We start from the raw sequence: 15,393 nt of genomic DNA on the forward strand, positions 1-15,393 counted from the left end.
CGGGAGCACCCTGCTGGGTAGGCCCGCCCTCCCGCTCAGGCCCGAGAAAAGATCCAGCACGCATGACGCGAAATACAATGTCACTCTTTATCTTAAAAAGTAAGGAGGATGGGGGTTAAGTACACAAAGCACCTAAGTCCTTCGGGTAGTTTAGTGTCAGTTCTACAAAGTAAGCTTTGGCTTCCTGGCACCAGTGAGGCTCAATCTTCTGGAAGTCTTCCAGAAGGCAGATGAGGAGAGGGATCCAGCAGCTCTCCCTCCTCGGTCACAGTCACAGGGTGGCCTCAGGCCGGATAGGGGAGACGAAGATGATAACCAGACAATAATATCCAAGGGATATTTACAGGAGGGCTTCTTCTGAGGCATGACTACGGATCACTTCATGAACGCCACTTCTGGGATCTCGCCCTTGGCCTGGAGAAAATGAAAGGTCAGTAGAGGCAGCTGGCCCCCAAAACTTACTCTACCCTGTTAAAGGCACAGAAAAGCCCAGTCTCTTTTCCACTGTATTCTCAAATCTTACCTTGAGATGAGTGAAGACCTGGGCAGATCTGGTGTAGTCCCAGTTGTTGTCCTGAAGGCACCTGGAGTGGGGGAACAACAGGGAGCTCCGTGAGAACCATCCACTAAATGCCACTTAAAAATCCCTTCTATAGAAACACTCACCCAGATCTGCCAACAATTACATACATTCTTATACATCCTTGCACTATTTATACAAATGAAAAATTAGTAAAAGTCTTAATTGTCTACCAATAGTCTGTCAAATATAAGGAATATTAAATAAATGTCAAGATCAGTTTTTTATACTGGTAGGGAAAGATATTCATAGTATATAGCAAAGAAACTAAGTTGCAGGACAGTATATCATAAAAAGGAATTTCAGGCAGGATTGCTTGAGGCCAGGAGTTTGAGCTCAGCCTGAGCAACACAGTGAGACCCACCCATTTCTACAAAATTAGCTGGGTGTGGTGGCAGCATGTGCCTATACTCCCAGCTACTTGGGAGCCTGAGGCAGGAGGACTGCTTCTGCCCAGGAGTTTGAGGTGGTAGTGAGCTATGACAACTCCACTGTACTCTAGCCTGGGCAAGAGAGCAAGACTCTGTCTCAAAAAATAAAAGGGAACTTCATTTTGGCTTTAAAATTTTTTATGCTAGGCCGGGCGCGGTGGCTCACGCCTGTAATCCTAGCACTCTGGGAGGCTGAGGCGGGTGGATTGTTTGAGCTCAGGAGTTTCAGACCAGCCTGAGCAAGAGTGAGACCCCGCCTCAACTAAAAATAAAAAGAAATTAATCGGAGGACTAAAAATATATACAAAAAATTAGCCGGGCACGGTGGCGCATGCTTGTAGTCCCAGCTACTCGGGAGGCTGAGGCAGGAGGATCGCTTGATCCCAGGAGTTTGAGGTTGCTGTCAGCTAGGCTGACACCACGGCACTCACTCCAGCCCGGGCAAAAGAGTGAGACTCTGTCTCAAAAAAAAAAAAAAAAAAAAAAAATTATGCTAATTTATGCACAGGGTAAATTTTCTATGGACTATTTTTTTTTTAAGCAACAAAAAAAGTTTTGGCTTTTTCAAAATTTCAGCACTCGTTATTCACTACCAGCCCCACCTCAGTTCATCCCTGTCCTACACATGCCCAGCACTCACTTCTGGGACCACTCGAGGTTCATGCCAGACTGGGTAGAGAATGCCTGCAACATTTCCTGCTGCTCCGGGGAGAGGGTGGGCACTGGGCTGGAAGAAGGCGTGGGTGCAGGCATGGCGAAGGCTCTTTGGATCTCTTCAGAGCTGGCATTCCGCACAAAGAGCTCATCGTTTACAATACAGAGCCTTGGGGACAAAGAGCACCTTAAACAGCTGGACAGACAGATGACTTCATCCTCTGAACACCATTCCTATTCTGACACCTGACACTCAGATTCTTTCAATACCCACAAGTCCCCCTCCCACTCTTAATTATTATCTTTTATCATTTACCCCCTCCCATGGACTCTATGTTTGGAAGGATTATCTACCAAACATGTTAGAATTATGCATGCTCCCCCAACCCATGGACAGTTCTTAACCCTTTTATCTTTTATTTATTTTCACAACCAACTTAGGAAGTGAATATTGTAATACACATTTTCAGATGAGGAAACGTGCATGCAGCTAGAAGTGGTGGAGCCAGGATGAACACCCAGATGGTCCAACTCCAGAGCCAAGCTCTGAACTACTATGTGAGCCTCCTCCTCTCATTTCCCATTGCCTTTGTGAAAGTGCCCCGAGGACTGACCCTACCCTCCAGTTACCACACTGCTGGCCATGGACTGGGACTCAACGTGGTAAGCAGAACACTAACCCTGAATTGCTGGCAGGAACAGCAATGAACGTCCGGGTGAAGGCTCGCAGAGAATCCCGAGACTTTCCATCCACTGCAATGAGAACAACAGCAGTGACCCCTTAGAGTTGCTCATGTTTTATGTTTACAAACAGCTTCTTGAATCGTGGTCTTCTTTCATAAAAAGAATCCTAATGGGTCAGACAGGGAAGATTACGTTTGTAAGAGGAGCAGAGTTGGGTGAACGGTCAGGTCAGAGGGGACGATAATAGTTAACAACTACTGACCCACTGATAGAGCACTTGTGTGCCAGGCCCTGGTGTCAAGCATTTTATAAGTCACTTCATCTACTTCCTCCAGCTCCACTATGAGATGGCTGTTACTAATCCAATCTTGCAAATAAAGAATCTGAGACTCAGAGGTAACGTAACTTGCCCATAGACACACAGAACTGAGATTGAGATAGAAACTCGGGCCTGCCTGACTTCAAAATCTGTGTCCTCCTAATCCCCAGGGTTTTCCCATATCCCAGACAGGACAGAGGGTAGGCCAAACCAAAGTAGCATGGAGGCAGGATGAGAGAAGGTGCTCAGGAAAAGGGAAGAGAAGCTAGCTGGGAAGCTAAGCATGCTGAGAAAGATTCTAGCTGGCGGAGGGACCATACAAACTCAGGACTCGAGAGATTCTCACCTTCCTTGAAGACCCCATTGACAGAAAAACACAGCAATGTGCTCTGAAAGAGAAGCGGCATCAGGTACAATGTAGGCTTCCCAGCCAGAGCCTGAGCCCCCCCTGCCTCTTAAATACCAGCTGCACCCCGATTCTAGGCTTTTTGTTCCTCGATGATCTGTCTTGTGTTGTTAATTTTTCTGTAAATTTCCAACCATTTTTATATTAATAGTTTTTTTTTTTTTTTTTATTCAGTCCCCATAGGGACTGTCAAAAATTGCCAATGCCAACTATATTGCAAGTCGTCATGGCGGGATATTGGGAAGAGTTTTCAATTAGCAATAATCGTGTCTCGGATAAACCTCATTGGCTACGATACTGCCACTGTGCAAAGCTGATTCTAGGCTTCTGTTAGGGCAGAAATAGGTGCTTACTGTCTGGGCGCTTATGTCTACCACGAAGGAATTGATGTCATGCTGGGTTTTGGGTAATTCGTTGAGGAAGGCAACAACATTGAGTCGTGTGTGCTTCAGCAGCCGGAACCGCAGGGCTGTGGGTAGAGGAGAAAGCAAGTTGGGATCTGCCACGCACTCCTGAGCTCTATGACCGATTCCTTCCCATCCCCTTCTCCCATCCTGTTTTGCTCACATCACACACTTACTAGGGTCTTTAAGCTTCTTCACATTTCTGCTGTCCTTGAAGTACTCGGCCAAGTTGCTTCTGGGGAAATAAGAGGAGAAGGAGGTGGTGGTCAGAGAAGTGTGCTTGCTGGGAGGTGCTGGCCTGTATCTACTGGGAAACCCTGTGGTCCCGGGCAGGTTCTGGGATGTGATACACACCGGGCAGGATTCTGGGGTATGAAAGGAATGCTCAGGGAACAGCAGGCCCCATCATGGTAGGCATCCAGGAGCCCCTGCCGGTCTCCAGAGTCATAAATTGCATAGTACCTATGGGGAGAACAAAAAGGGAAAGTCTGAGGCTCTGCAGTCAGGAGCCATAAAGGGACCCAGAAGCTTCTAAGAGTGAGCTGTGCCTGGACCAACCCACCTCTTCCCAGCCTGAGGTGCCTTGGGATACTTACTGCTGCAGGAAGTGCAGGACCAGACTCTTCAGGTTCTCTGTTCCAAAATAGCTTCCCTGGAATCAAACAGGTATTAGGACTATGAAAGCAGTACCTCCCCACACACAAGTTCTGTGTCCCCCTTCTCACCTTGCAGGGCGGTAACATCGTGGGGGCTTCAACGTCAAAGGCAATTGGTGGGGGTAACTCATGCCCATCCTGTGGAAAGGAAGTGAAAGCTGACAGTGTAAACCAGAGAAAAAAAGACTGCATGTGTAAGTAGACTGAAGATCTAAAAATGAAAGGTCAGAAGTCAAGTGTAAAAGAGACATGAAAAGTGTCTGCAACTTTTGCCTGCAAGCATTTTTCTGGGAAGACAGATTATAGCCTTTATCAGATTCTCAAAGGGATCCATGTCCCCAAGTTAATGGTCACATAAAAATAAGTTAGGCAAGACTTGGAGAGTGAAAGATGCTATGGTTGTTAGAAGAGAATGAAAATGTCATGGACTCACCAGGCGTAATAACTTGGGAAATCGTTCTCGAATGGCGCTGTCAAGAACGGGACAGAAGTGAGTGATGCTTCAGAGCCACCGTGCCTCCTGGGCTGCTCTAGAGCAAATATACTAACACCTGAGGGACAGCCCATCCCATCCTGCTCATCCCTCCACTCCTCCCCAGCCTGTGCTCAGGGAGAAATGGCCCCCACTCCCCACCTCACCCGGGGCACCCAGACACGGACTGCCTTGAAGGCTGACCGTCTCTTTTCTCTCTGCCTGACCCCGAGTGCTGCAAGGAGCAGCACTCTCAGCCCAGGCTTTAAGCCCAGGACCTCCTTCCCCTCCCTGCCCCCCTTACCTTCCACCTACTCACCTGTGCAGCCCCGGGAGGAGGGAATGGGGTGGGAGCCCAGGGGCTCCGCTGCCTCACCAGGTATCCATCTGTTCTGCCAGGTCTGGCCTTGGCCAAGACCAGAACACACCACAGGGATGGCACAGGATGTTGGGGCAGGGAGATGAGCAAGGTGGGGCTTAGGAAGAGGAGAAGCAAAGAAAGAAAAGGAAAAGAAGAGAAAGAGAAATAGGAGAGGGCAGGGGCAAGGGAGAGATGGGGGAGTTGAGAGGAAAGGAAAGAGGAAGCAAAGAAAAAGGAAGCGAACTACAAGGCAAGAAGGCATTTAGAAAAACGAGGGAAATAAGGGAGGAGGACACCCTGACACAGCCCTTTCCTTCAGCTGCCCCACCCCTATGGTCCAAGGTAGAAATGGGGAACAAATCCTTGCTGCAGTGAGCAGGAAGTTGCTGTTGGCCAGGTCTGTCTGCTACCTGGGTCCCGGTCTGAGCTGGGCGTGGGAAGCAAAGCAGCCATGGGGGCAGGAGACCTCCCTCAGAAGGGGTGAGGGTTCAGGCCCCTGCAAGGTTGGGGGGGTGAGGGTCTGTGCCCCACCTCTGTTGGCCCCCAAGTTCTCTCCTGATGGCCCCTCTGCGACTGTGCCTGTCTTAGGTTGTTCCTTCCCTGAGGAATCTTACCCGTCTCTGGCTAACCAGCCATCCTCCGGGGCCAAACAGGGTGATGTGAGGTGTGAGTGAGGGAGGGGCAGTGCCCCCGAGAGGGTCAGTTCTCTGTCTCCTTAGTAGCCTATGCCCCCGTGGCCTCCACGCCCAGCACTTGCCTTGGGACTCTCTCGCCTGCTGGCGGGGCCCCGGCTCTGGTCACATGTCTTGGGGAACCCAGGTTTCTTCTCCAGGGAGGGCCCAGCTCATAGCACTGAGCAAGGGAGACAGATTGCATGGCACCAGCCCCCAGGAGGCCTCAACCTCAGCATGGGCAGAAGAGCCCAGGCAACAGCCTTGGGCAAGTGGATCATGAAGAAAGGGTCCCTCTTGGCATAAAGGCAAGAGGGTCATCAGAGTACAAAGGAAGGAAGGCTCATCTCACAGTCCCAGGTAGGAAGGGCTTTCTCAGCCCAAGGACGCCAGGCTCTTGGTACAAGGCAACCCCATGTATGGGGCATATAAAACACCCCTTGGTCAGAATCGAAAAAGGGAGATGTCCTTCCTGGAACAATAGGGTAGGGACATTCTAGAAAAGGCTGTGTTCAGGAAAGAAGGAGAAAGACCACAGAACCAGTAAGTAGTCAAGTGAGAAGAAAGAAGAGGAGATCTCAGGGCAAGGCTGGTAGACACAGGCAGACCAAAGGGAGGAGCACGTAATCCTCCCAAAAGACAGGTGGTTCCAGCTCAGGGCTGCACATCTCCTGCAGACTGGCACTGGTCAGGGTGCATTAGCTCAGCCTCCCAGGGGGTGAAGGTCCCCAGGAGGGGAGACAGAGGCTACAACTGACCTGATGTAGGTAGACTGGTCTCGGAAGGTATCACACAGGGGGTTTCCGTCGAGCCACAGCTCTTCTAGCTTCAGCCCTTTTACCTTGTCCAGCTCCCGCTCAGACTTCAACTGGCAAGGGTGGGCAAACGGCAGGGAAGAGGCACAGGTGAAAAGAGCCAGCTGGACCCCCACACCCCCCATCCCTACCCGCATCTTTGTGTTCCCACTCTTGCCTCTCACCATCACCAGGCGATCTCCCCCCAACCCTCTGCCCACCCCATCAAAAACAAAGCTGGGCTATCAAATTCTTACTTCGTTTCCAGAGAGGTTTAGGATCTTTAGGTTGGGTGCCTTCTGCACAATACTGGACATATCATCTAGCTTGTACAGCCTGTTGTTACTTAAGTTCAAGGATAAGAGCTGTGGGGAGAGAAGGGTTTAGAGGAAGCACCATCACCGAGTAGATCAGAGAAAAATCTGCCTCCCAGCCCTACCCTGTCTATCCCACCCCTCTTCCTCGTGCCTATTACAGGGCCAGAGGTCTCACCTCAGGGATGTTCTCTTCGATGATTCGCAGGGTAGCTGCCATACAGCTCTTTCGATTCAGGACAACATCGATGTTCTGGGCCACCAAATCTTCAGGAAGCAGAAAAGCAGGGAAGGGCAGTCTGAGCGTGCTTGCCCAGGCCAGTGTTAGCACTAAACCATCCTCGAGTTTTCCCTCCCTGACAGATCCCCCTCTCTCCACCTATCTGAGAATTATCGACCGTACCTGGGTCTGAACGGAGGCCCTTGAGGTCAAGTGCTTGTTGGGAGCCATCATATCGTTTGCTCATGATCAGCTACAGAGGGAAAAAAGGGTTCGGTGGGGCTGGGGTTGTGGGGGGTAGGGTGTGAGAAGTGGTAAGACTGGGTTGGAAACACACCTTAGCTGAGTCTGCCTCACCTTTAGCTGCTCTACTTGTTCTGGCTTCAGTTCGTTCTGTACAGTGTGGGGCGGGGTAGAGGAGTTGATGATGATAGATATCTGGAGGGAAGACACAAAGGGCACAGTAAACTCCAGGGATGTCTAAGACCCAGGAACAAGACCCAGTCCTTGCCCTGTGAAACCAATCCCCACCCCCAGCCAAAATAGGCCCTTTACACACACCCTTCGATTCTCCCGATCCAGAATCTTATAGTTGACAGCCTTCAATGCAGAGGCAGTGCTGGCATCCTCAACAAAGAACTGGGCCCGTGTGTTCTCGTAATGAAACTGCAAGAGGAAACAAGAGCATTACACTGGGAACCCAGAGCCCCTTGCCCAGCCAGCCAGCCTCTCAGGCTTTGTCTTACCTCAATGGGGGTGAAGGGGACACTGCACTTGCTCTGAATCATGCTCAGGAGCCATGACTTGTCATACTTTCTGCCATAAGGAATCTAGAAATGAGAGAAAAAGAAAAGAAGGAAACAATCTGTAACTAAGGCTGAACAGCAGACACAATCCAGCACCCCTTTTTTACCTTCTGCTAAGCTTTAAAAGATTTTCTAAAGACAGGGCTGGGCACAGTGGCTCATGCCTGCAATCCCAGCACTTTAGGAGGCCGAGGCGGGACGATTGCTTGAGGCCAGGAGTTCAAGGTTACAGTGAGCTATGATCATGCCACTGTACTACAGTAGCCTGAGCAAGAGTGAGACTCTCTAAAATTTAAAAATAAATAAAAATAAAAATTCCAAGATGTTATTTATACCTTGCCTGCTCCTCAGAGAACTCCGGGGACTCCAAGCCTCACACTCTGCTTGAGCCGAATGAATACATGCAGAGGAGTTACTCTGTGTCCCAACCATAGATATCACATTTCCCTTCTGCTCCATCCTGCATATCCCCTTCTACACCTTTCTCTAAACCTGTTCTTAGGTTTCTCTCAACTATTCTAAGATATTGATTCTTTTTTTTTTTTTTTTTTTGAGACAGAGTCTCACTCTGTTGCCCGGACTTGAGTGCCATGGCATCAGCCTAGCTCACAGCAACCTCAAACTCCTGGGCTCAAGCGATCCTCTTGCCTCAGCCTCCCGAGTAGCTGGGACTACAGACATGCGCCACCGTGCCCGGCTAATTTTTTCTATATATTTTTAGTTGTCCAGATAATTTCTTTCTAATTTTTTAGTAGAGACGGGGTCTCGCTCTTGCTCAGGCTGGTCTCGAACTCCTGAACTCCAGCATTCCTCCCGCCTCGGCCTCCCAGAGTGCTAGGATTACAGGCGTGAGCCACCGCGCCCGGCAAGATATTGATTCTTAGGAGAAAAGATGGATACCTGATCGTAAACAGATGAAAAGACTGATTTTTGTGGAATAAAATGTACACACTTTCACTGAGCCAACTCCCCTCTCCCCCCTGCACCATCTACCTTCCCAAAGTACTCACTGTAATCTTGAACCAGTTCTTTGAGGTCCCATCCTGGCTTGTGCCAGCCCCTCCTCTCTCTGGAGGAGCTCTGTCTCTCCGCACAGTAACATGAATGCGATCTCGATCATGCCAAGTATCACCTCGACGGTTAGGTCGGGTGGCATAGGGGTTGCTGTGGGGAAGCAGAGAATAAGATAGCCATAAATTCTAGGAAAGTCTTCTCTAAGACCTTCTTGCACTGTCAGTGGGACTACAACTAAGACTGTTCAGCCATTAAGCTGGTCCTGGCATTCTCACTCTTCCAGGTGGGAAGAGAAATGACATGGACAGTAAGAGGGCCATATAATCTAGTGGGTCACTAAATTCAAACCAGACCAATCGGTCACTTACTATCGTACTCGGGGACCATCCTGTACATCACTCATTGCTACATCTCCATCATCTTCCTCAAGGCGGGAAGACCGAATACCAGAACCACCTCTTCCAGATCGACGGTTTCCCTCACCATATTTCCACCGGAAAGGACCCCGGCCTTTCTTCCTTCTTTGAGGGAAACTAACACGGTCATCATGCTCTGGAGTTGGAAACAGGAACACAAATTATTACATCACTGGTCTGGGTACTTTGGTGTGGCAGTTTCTAGCACCCTGTATTACTGGAAGAGATACTCACTAACTACAGAGACCAACTCCACGCAAACTCCTTCGCCTTCCCGGAGGAAAGAACCCTCTCTGTGGAATGGCAGCATCAGGGAAAAGCTATTGGAAAACTGTGTAGGGTTTTTGAAAAATGAAGTTGAAACTGGAACTACAAAGAGAAGTAAAATGTAGAGAGCGACCTAAAAGTGAAACTGGCCACAAATCAGGCCTCTGAAAGCCACCTGAAATCTGCCACTCCAGACTTTGTTTGTCCATGTAGTACTAATGCTAGTTACAAATATGACCAATTTAAGGGCCTCCCCCCACAATTTCCTTATTCTCAAACTGGCACTCTAAAGTTTTGTGAGGAGCTTTTCATGTCCTTGGCTAGAAATGCCCTTTAACTCAGGAGACACTTCTAGACTCAGGCTTTGGTGGCAGCTCCAAGGCCCTGGAATGCTCTCCAGGAATATGACCTTCTGACTCCTGTTGTGTAGGAATGGCTTTTTAAAAAAGGTCCATAACATCCACAAAAGGTCTGCCTAATGCCTAGTACTCTGCAAACAGTGAACCTCAACAAATGCCCTAGGAAAAAAGAACGCATGCATAGAAGGCCTACCTAACATTTGAGGAGAACTTTCTCCAGTGCCAGCCACGATGGTTCAGACACTTGACAGGAATGATCTTGTTTTAACACACTCACTCACACACACTCTCTCTCTCTCTCTCTCTCACTCACTCTCTCGAGAAATAGATACTGTTACTAGCCACATTAAGGGGTTGAAGAGTTGGCCTGAAAGTTTAACTCACGATTTAAACCTCAGCTGTCATGAGCTCCTAACCACCACAATGGACTAACATCCAGTGTAGTGTTCGTACTAGAACATCCAGTTGGTGTGTACGTGTACGTCTCAACTATTAAGCCAAAGCCCAGGACGAAGGGGTCAAAACCGACTGGCCGCGGTGAAAAATAGGGCACCAGGGCAGCCCACGAGCAGGACACTGACTCACACTAAGGGAAGAGTCAGGCCTGCCACACTGAACTGACAGGTTATTAACCACCCACAAAGTTCAAAGGCATCTCGACGCCCCATCTCCGAGCCACCTGCTCCAAGCCGCAGGTCCTCCTCCAGGATACCCGAGTCAACAACGCGGGTGCCCACCTCGAGTCCGGCTGGTCTCCCAGGGCTACCTCGCCCCCGTCCCGCCCCGCGCCGCCGCAGCTCCCCGCGGACGCCGGGCCCCTCGCGGCTGCACGCCCAGGGACTGCGGCCTACGCCGGCGCCGCCCACTCGGGCCCCAGATCGCCTGCTCCAGACCCGAGAACCCGCACTGACCGTTGTACGACTTCCCCTCGTCCGCCATGGCACAGCGAAGAGCAGGGGCGGGCTGAGGCGCGAGCCGCGTCGCCGCCAAACGTCCGAACGCCCAGGCGCTCAGGATCGAAGCTCTCCTACGCCGGGCGCCACCGCATTTATCCGCGAAGCACGTCGCGCGCAGCTGACGTTCCCAGGCTGGGGCAGCGGCGCGGGGAAGGAGCTCCGCCGCTGCGCGTGCGCACACTTTCGACGACCGCGCGCGGGGCGGGGCCCGGCCGTCCACGCCCCGCCCAAGGCCTGCGCTCGCGAAGGCGGGGCTCGAGGCCAGTTGGTCCCCGCCCCTTCCCACCCCTTCGCGGACGCCTCCGGCAGCTCGAGTTAATGCTGAAGCAGAGCGCAGGCTGCTGCAGTCTGGAACTGCGTGGGGAAGGTGGCTGCAGGAAGGGCTTCCAAGGATTGGGAACCTGGTCTCGGAGTGGGAGTGATCGCTCATAAACCCCTAGCGGAATCTGGGCAGTGTTCCTCAGCTCAGCTCCTTCCCAGCTGCAGACCTAGGCCCGGCTTTCCTCGCCTGCTAAATGGATTAATAATCACAAAACTGAACTAGAATGTGAGCTCCATGGGAGCAGGAACCTTAACTAATTCATGGCTTTTTTTCCTCCAGCGCCTGGCTCAGTATCACGCCAGCACATAGTAGAAACTCAACAGGCCAGGTGCGGTAGCTCACACCTGTAAGCCCAGCACTTTGGGAGGCCGAGGCTGGAATTGCTTGAGGCCAGGAGTTCGATACCAGCCTGGACAACACAGCTAGACGTCCACCCCTACAAAAAATAGAAAAATTATCCAGGCGTCGTGGCATGGCACACACCTGTAGTCCCAACTACTCTGGAGGCTGGGGTGGGAGAATCACTTGAGCCCGGGAATTTGACGCGGCAGTGAGCTATGATGATTCCACTGCACTCTATGCCAGGAAACAGAGAGAGGCTCTGTCTGAAAAAGCAAAAAGGCAACCCCACAAATATTTGTGAAATAAATTTGTTCTACACATTCCCCCCACAAAGAGTTGCTGAGTCAAATGAGACAGCATCTGTCAGGGCTTTCACGAGCACTGTCTTCACAAGCCCCACCCATCACTGGTGTGCCATGCTATCCCCGTGTTAATGGGGCAGAGAAGCCAGCCAGCAGTGGTAGACCACTCGAAGAGGTGCCAAGGAGAGAGGAAATTTTAAAATGCAGGAGCTATGGGCTCTCCCAGATTCCCCCAAAATACTAGGACCAGCCCGTGAGTACAGTGATTGTTCTCTCTATAGCTTGAACTTCCTTTGGGATGTGAGGTGGGGAGACTCCAGTGACCTCAAAATGGTGTGGCTGTGTGGTCCTGGTCAGGAAGGACAAAGCAGCATATTAATCTCCCTGGGGAGAGGGTATTCCAGCCAGGTCTCTCCTCCACTTCTTTGTGACTGGCTTGGATTTGGTGAGGGGCTTGGAGGGAACCAAGTGCCTCAGCTGAAGCTTGGAAAAAATTCTTCACTTTCTGCTCCTGGCAGCAGGCAGAGCTTCTGCCTCACTCAGTTCAAGGAAGAATTAGGGCGAACTGGTATGGTTGGAGGATGCAGATGAAACAGGTCCAAACACTGCTTGAGATGGTCCCGGAAGTTGCCACCAATCTGGGGTCCGCTCTGGGATCCTGCTCCCGTATTTGCAAGGGAGTTTCCATGCTAATGAGGGGTTGCTGCACTTGGTTATCCCCTGCCTGGAGGCAGCTGTGTGGACAGAGCCCAAAGCTGACTAGGTCAGCAGTGGGGCCCCTCAGAGCCATTAGCTCAACCCTTTCAGTTCTGGCAGTGGGCAGTGGGCCTCACTCCACTTGCTGCCTCGGCCCTTCGACGCTCCCACCCAGAAATGATGACATTGCTAGTGAGGCTGACAGTCTTGCTGTAATTGGGAGAAAACGGACTGCTGCACATTTGGCAGATTGAGTCACCAGCAGCCACTGTCAGGGGTTGTGCAAGCAGCTGAAGGGCTCAGGGCCCCCTGCCTCACATGGTGAAGAGAGGAAGAAGAGGTCAAGTTATAACCCAGATGGGAGAGTTGGTCCCTGGGACAGTTTTACTTCCTCTCCTCACTCACAGGAGGTGGGCAAGGGCATCATTTCCCCTTGCTGCCAAAGTTTCCTTTGGGAGAGGCTGGGGAGGGTTTATAAAAATTTCCTAGTGGAGACAACCTCCCCTACTGGTCCCCAGCTGGCCTCTGCTCTCTTCCAGCCACTTCACAGCAAAGTCTGAATCCAGAGCTGTGTTTTACGGGCCTGAGGATGCCGAGGGGAGGACGGGGTGGCCAGAGACAAGGGGTGGGAGATCACGGGCAGCGGCCATTCCTAGCAGTTCCAGGGAAGCAGGGCCTTTCTCCCCAAGTACCCCGCACAGGCTCAGTGGCAGCACTGGCCACCTGCCTTCCCAGGAGGGTCCCAAACCCCCACGGACTGCCTCAGAGTGAACAGCGTTCAGGCAAGGAAGACCACAAAGATGATGAAGAAGACAATGAGGATGAGGAAGATTTTGACCATGAGCCACCGGTTGGAGGTGACTGACTGGAAGTACTTGAGGATCTCTGAATGGGCGGCCTCAACATCCAGCTGGGCTCCTAGCACGTTCTCGTCGATCCTGGGGACAGGGCCGGGAGAGGAGGAAACAAAAGGACACTGGATTAAAAAGAATGCTGTTGAAGTCTATTTATTGACATGGAAAGATGGTCACATATGGCAGTAAACAGTGTTTCTATACAATATGATCCCATTAGTGTGTATATATACTTATGTATAGAAAAGGCTCTAGAAGGGTACTAAAAATATGTCTTGCTTCTGGTTTAAAAACCAGCTCTGCTACTTATTAGCTTACTAAGTTAGTCGTTCAACTTCAAATCTCATTTTCCTCACCTGCAAAATGAGGATAATGTCCCTACCTCCTCTCAGGTTATGGTCTTCAGTGAGTTAATATAAAGTCCCCAACCTATAAGAGTCCCCAAAATGTTATTCTAATTTTTGCTCATCAATATTTACTGGTTTTTATCTAACAAATATGTACTACATTTGTAATAAGGGGAAAAAAGTTCACAGACCATTACAGTCAGGAAATCTTGGTTCTGAGTGAAAAAGAAAGAAAAACCTAATGATATTGACAGAAGTCAGGGGATAAGAAAAGCTCTACATTATTAGGAGAATGTGTCTCTCCAGGGTATAGAAAAGTCCTCAGAGGAAGGACAATCTCTTCAAAGATTACTGAGAAAAATGAAACATTCCCCAGCCAATCTGTATATGCAATCCTAAAAACCAAATACAAACCCTAATCTTTGCAAAGGAAGTCCCTGGGAACAGAGACCTTGGCAAGCCAAGTATGGAAAAGCCAGTGGGGCCTGGCAGTCCAGTTGTAAACTAAAAAAGAAGGTTGGGCCAGTGGCTACAAGCCCACGGTCCTGGGAAGGTGGGGAACATGGTCATGAGGACTGTGTCTCAAATACAGAAGCCTGAACTATAATTCCCTATTTATGTCACATAGGCTAACTAAAGTGTCAGGTTTTCTAGCTTTTGGCTATAATTACATCCCTCAGTGTGGGTACACTTGTTATCTCATACTGAATAATGCTCATATTGGCAATAGTGAATGGCTTTGCTTAGCAAAAATGGGTAAACTTGGAGCTTCCAGGTTGGTGAACACATTGATGTGCTGGGAGGGCAGCGTGCCCGGAGAGGCCACGGAAGCGCCAAGCTCCACATGGAGGTGCCGCTGCCCATACCTCGGCCTGTGTGTCTCTTTCATTTTGCCATTCCTGAGTTGTATGCTTTATAATAAACCAGTAAACATTAAAAAAATGAATAAACTTGATAAATGTAATCCGGCATATAACAGATTTTAAACAAGAATCTATGAATGAAAACTTACAGAAGGGATCTCTGGTGGTGAAAAAAACAGCAATTAATAGGATACTCAGAGGAAGTAGCAGAGAATTAGAAAATGAAAATGAATGAAGCAGAAAATAACAGCATGGGGTAAAGAGGACTAAGGAAAACAGAAAGGGAAAAGTATACATGGGAAGGAGGATGAAAGAACACCCATGGAGAGAGACAAAATTATAGAGGCAAGGAATCAAGCAATAAGCAGCTGGAATCTGCACAGAAAGGATGGATGATGAAATTGATGTGAGAGGATTAGAAGAGAGTATGAGAAGGTGGGACAAAAAAAAAGATTGAACCTAAGAAGACAGTGAGTCTAAGAACTATCAAGATTACTTGACCATAATTAGACCTGAGATTTTAGTTTTCTAAGTTTCAGTTTGCCAAAACTTTCTGACACAGAGTAATGGGGTCATGTTAAGAAGACACAGAAGCTGACTTGAAGTGGCTCCATATGGTCAGATTTAGGAAACCTGATTGTCATAAAGAATGATAGCCCAGGTGCAGTGACTCATGCCTGTAATCCCAACACTTTGGGAGGCTAAGGTGGGAGGATTGTTTAAGCTCAAGAGGTCAAGACTACCCTGGGCAACATATTCAGATCCTATCTCTATTAAAAAAAAAAAAAAAAAATCAGCCAGGAACAGTAATGTGTGGCTGTAGTCCCAGCTACTCAGGAGGCTGAGTCGGGAGGATTACTTGAGCCCAGGAGTTCGAGGCTGC

General features: G+C 49.8%; 2 protein-coding genes across 4 annotated transcripts in view; both read right to left on the bottom strand.

Annotated features, from left to right (window-relative positions):
* Positions 1-73: 73 nt before the first annotated feature.
* NXF1 (nuclear RNA export factor 1) lies at positions 74-10,896 on the bottom strand. 2 transcript variants are annotated; one of them, XM_012665404.1, is made up of 21 exons: positions 10,740-10,896; positions 9,155-9,338; positions 8,783-8,936; positions 7,713-7,796; positions 7,528-7,632; positions 7,324-7,404; positions 7,150-7,219; positions 6,925-7,013; positions 6,690-6,797; positions 6,397-6,506; positions 4,568-4,604; positions 4,204-4,272; positions 4,075-4,130; positions 3,833-3,940; positions 3,655-3,713; positions 3,428-3,543; positions 3,015-3,057; positions 2,346-2,418; positions 1,652-1,834; positions 524-584; positions 74-414 (listed from the first exon to the last, which is right to left on the bottom strand). In XM_012665404.1, the coding sequence occupies exons 1-21, from the start codon at positions 10,765-10,767 to the stop codon at positions 376-378; spliced, it is 1,857 nt and encodes a 618-aa protein (XP_012520858.1). In that variant the 5' UTR covers positions 10,768-10,896; the 3' UTR covers positions 74-375. The 2 variants fall into 2 exon arrangements, with proteins under 2 accessions (XP_012520858.1, XP_012520857.1); XM_012665403.1 differs by lacking the exons at positions 74-414; positions 524-584; positions 1,652-1,834; positions 2,346-2,418 and adding an exon at positions 2,425-2,515 and having other exon boundaries at positions 10,740-10,883.
* A 1,743-nt stretch (positions 10,897-12,639) lies between these two features.
* STX5 (syntaxin 5) overlaps positions 12,640-15,393 on the bottom strand; it is an 18,370-nt gene continuing 15,616 nt past the window's right edge. For both annotated transcript variants that reach the window (XM_012665405.1, XM_012665406.1), the window contains one exon: positions 12,640-13,384. In XM_012665405.1, the coding sequence (XP_012520859.1) occupies positions 13,225-13,384 (160 nt within the window). In that variant the 3' untranslated portion in view covers positions 12,640-13,224. The remainder of the gene's footprint in view (positions 13,385-15,393) is intronic.

Source organism: Propithecus coquereli, unplaced genomic scaffold, assembly GCF_000956105.1.
Source record: "Propithecus coquereli isolate 6110/MARCELLA unplaced genomic scaffold, Pcoq_1.0 Scaffold120, whole genome shotgun sequence".
Taxonomy (NCBI): domain Eukaryota; kingdom Metazoa; phylum Chordata; class Mammalia; order Primates; family Indriidae; genus Propithecus; species Propithecus coquereli.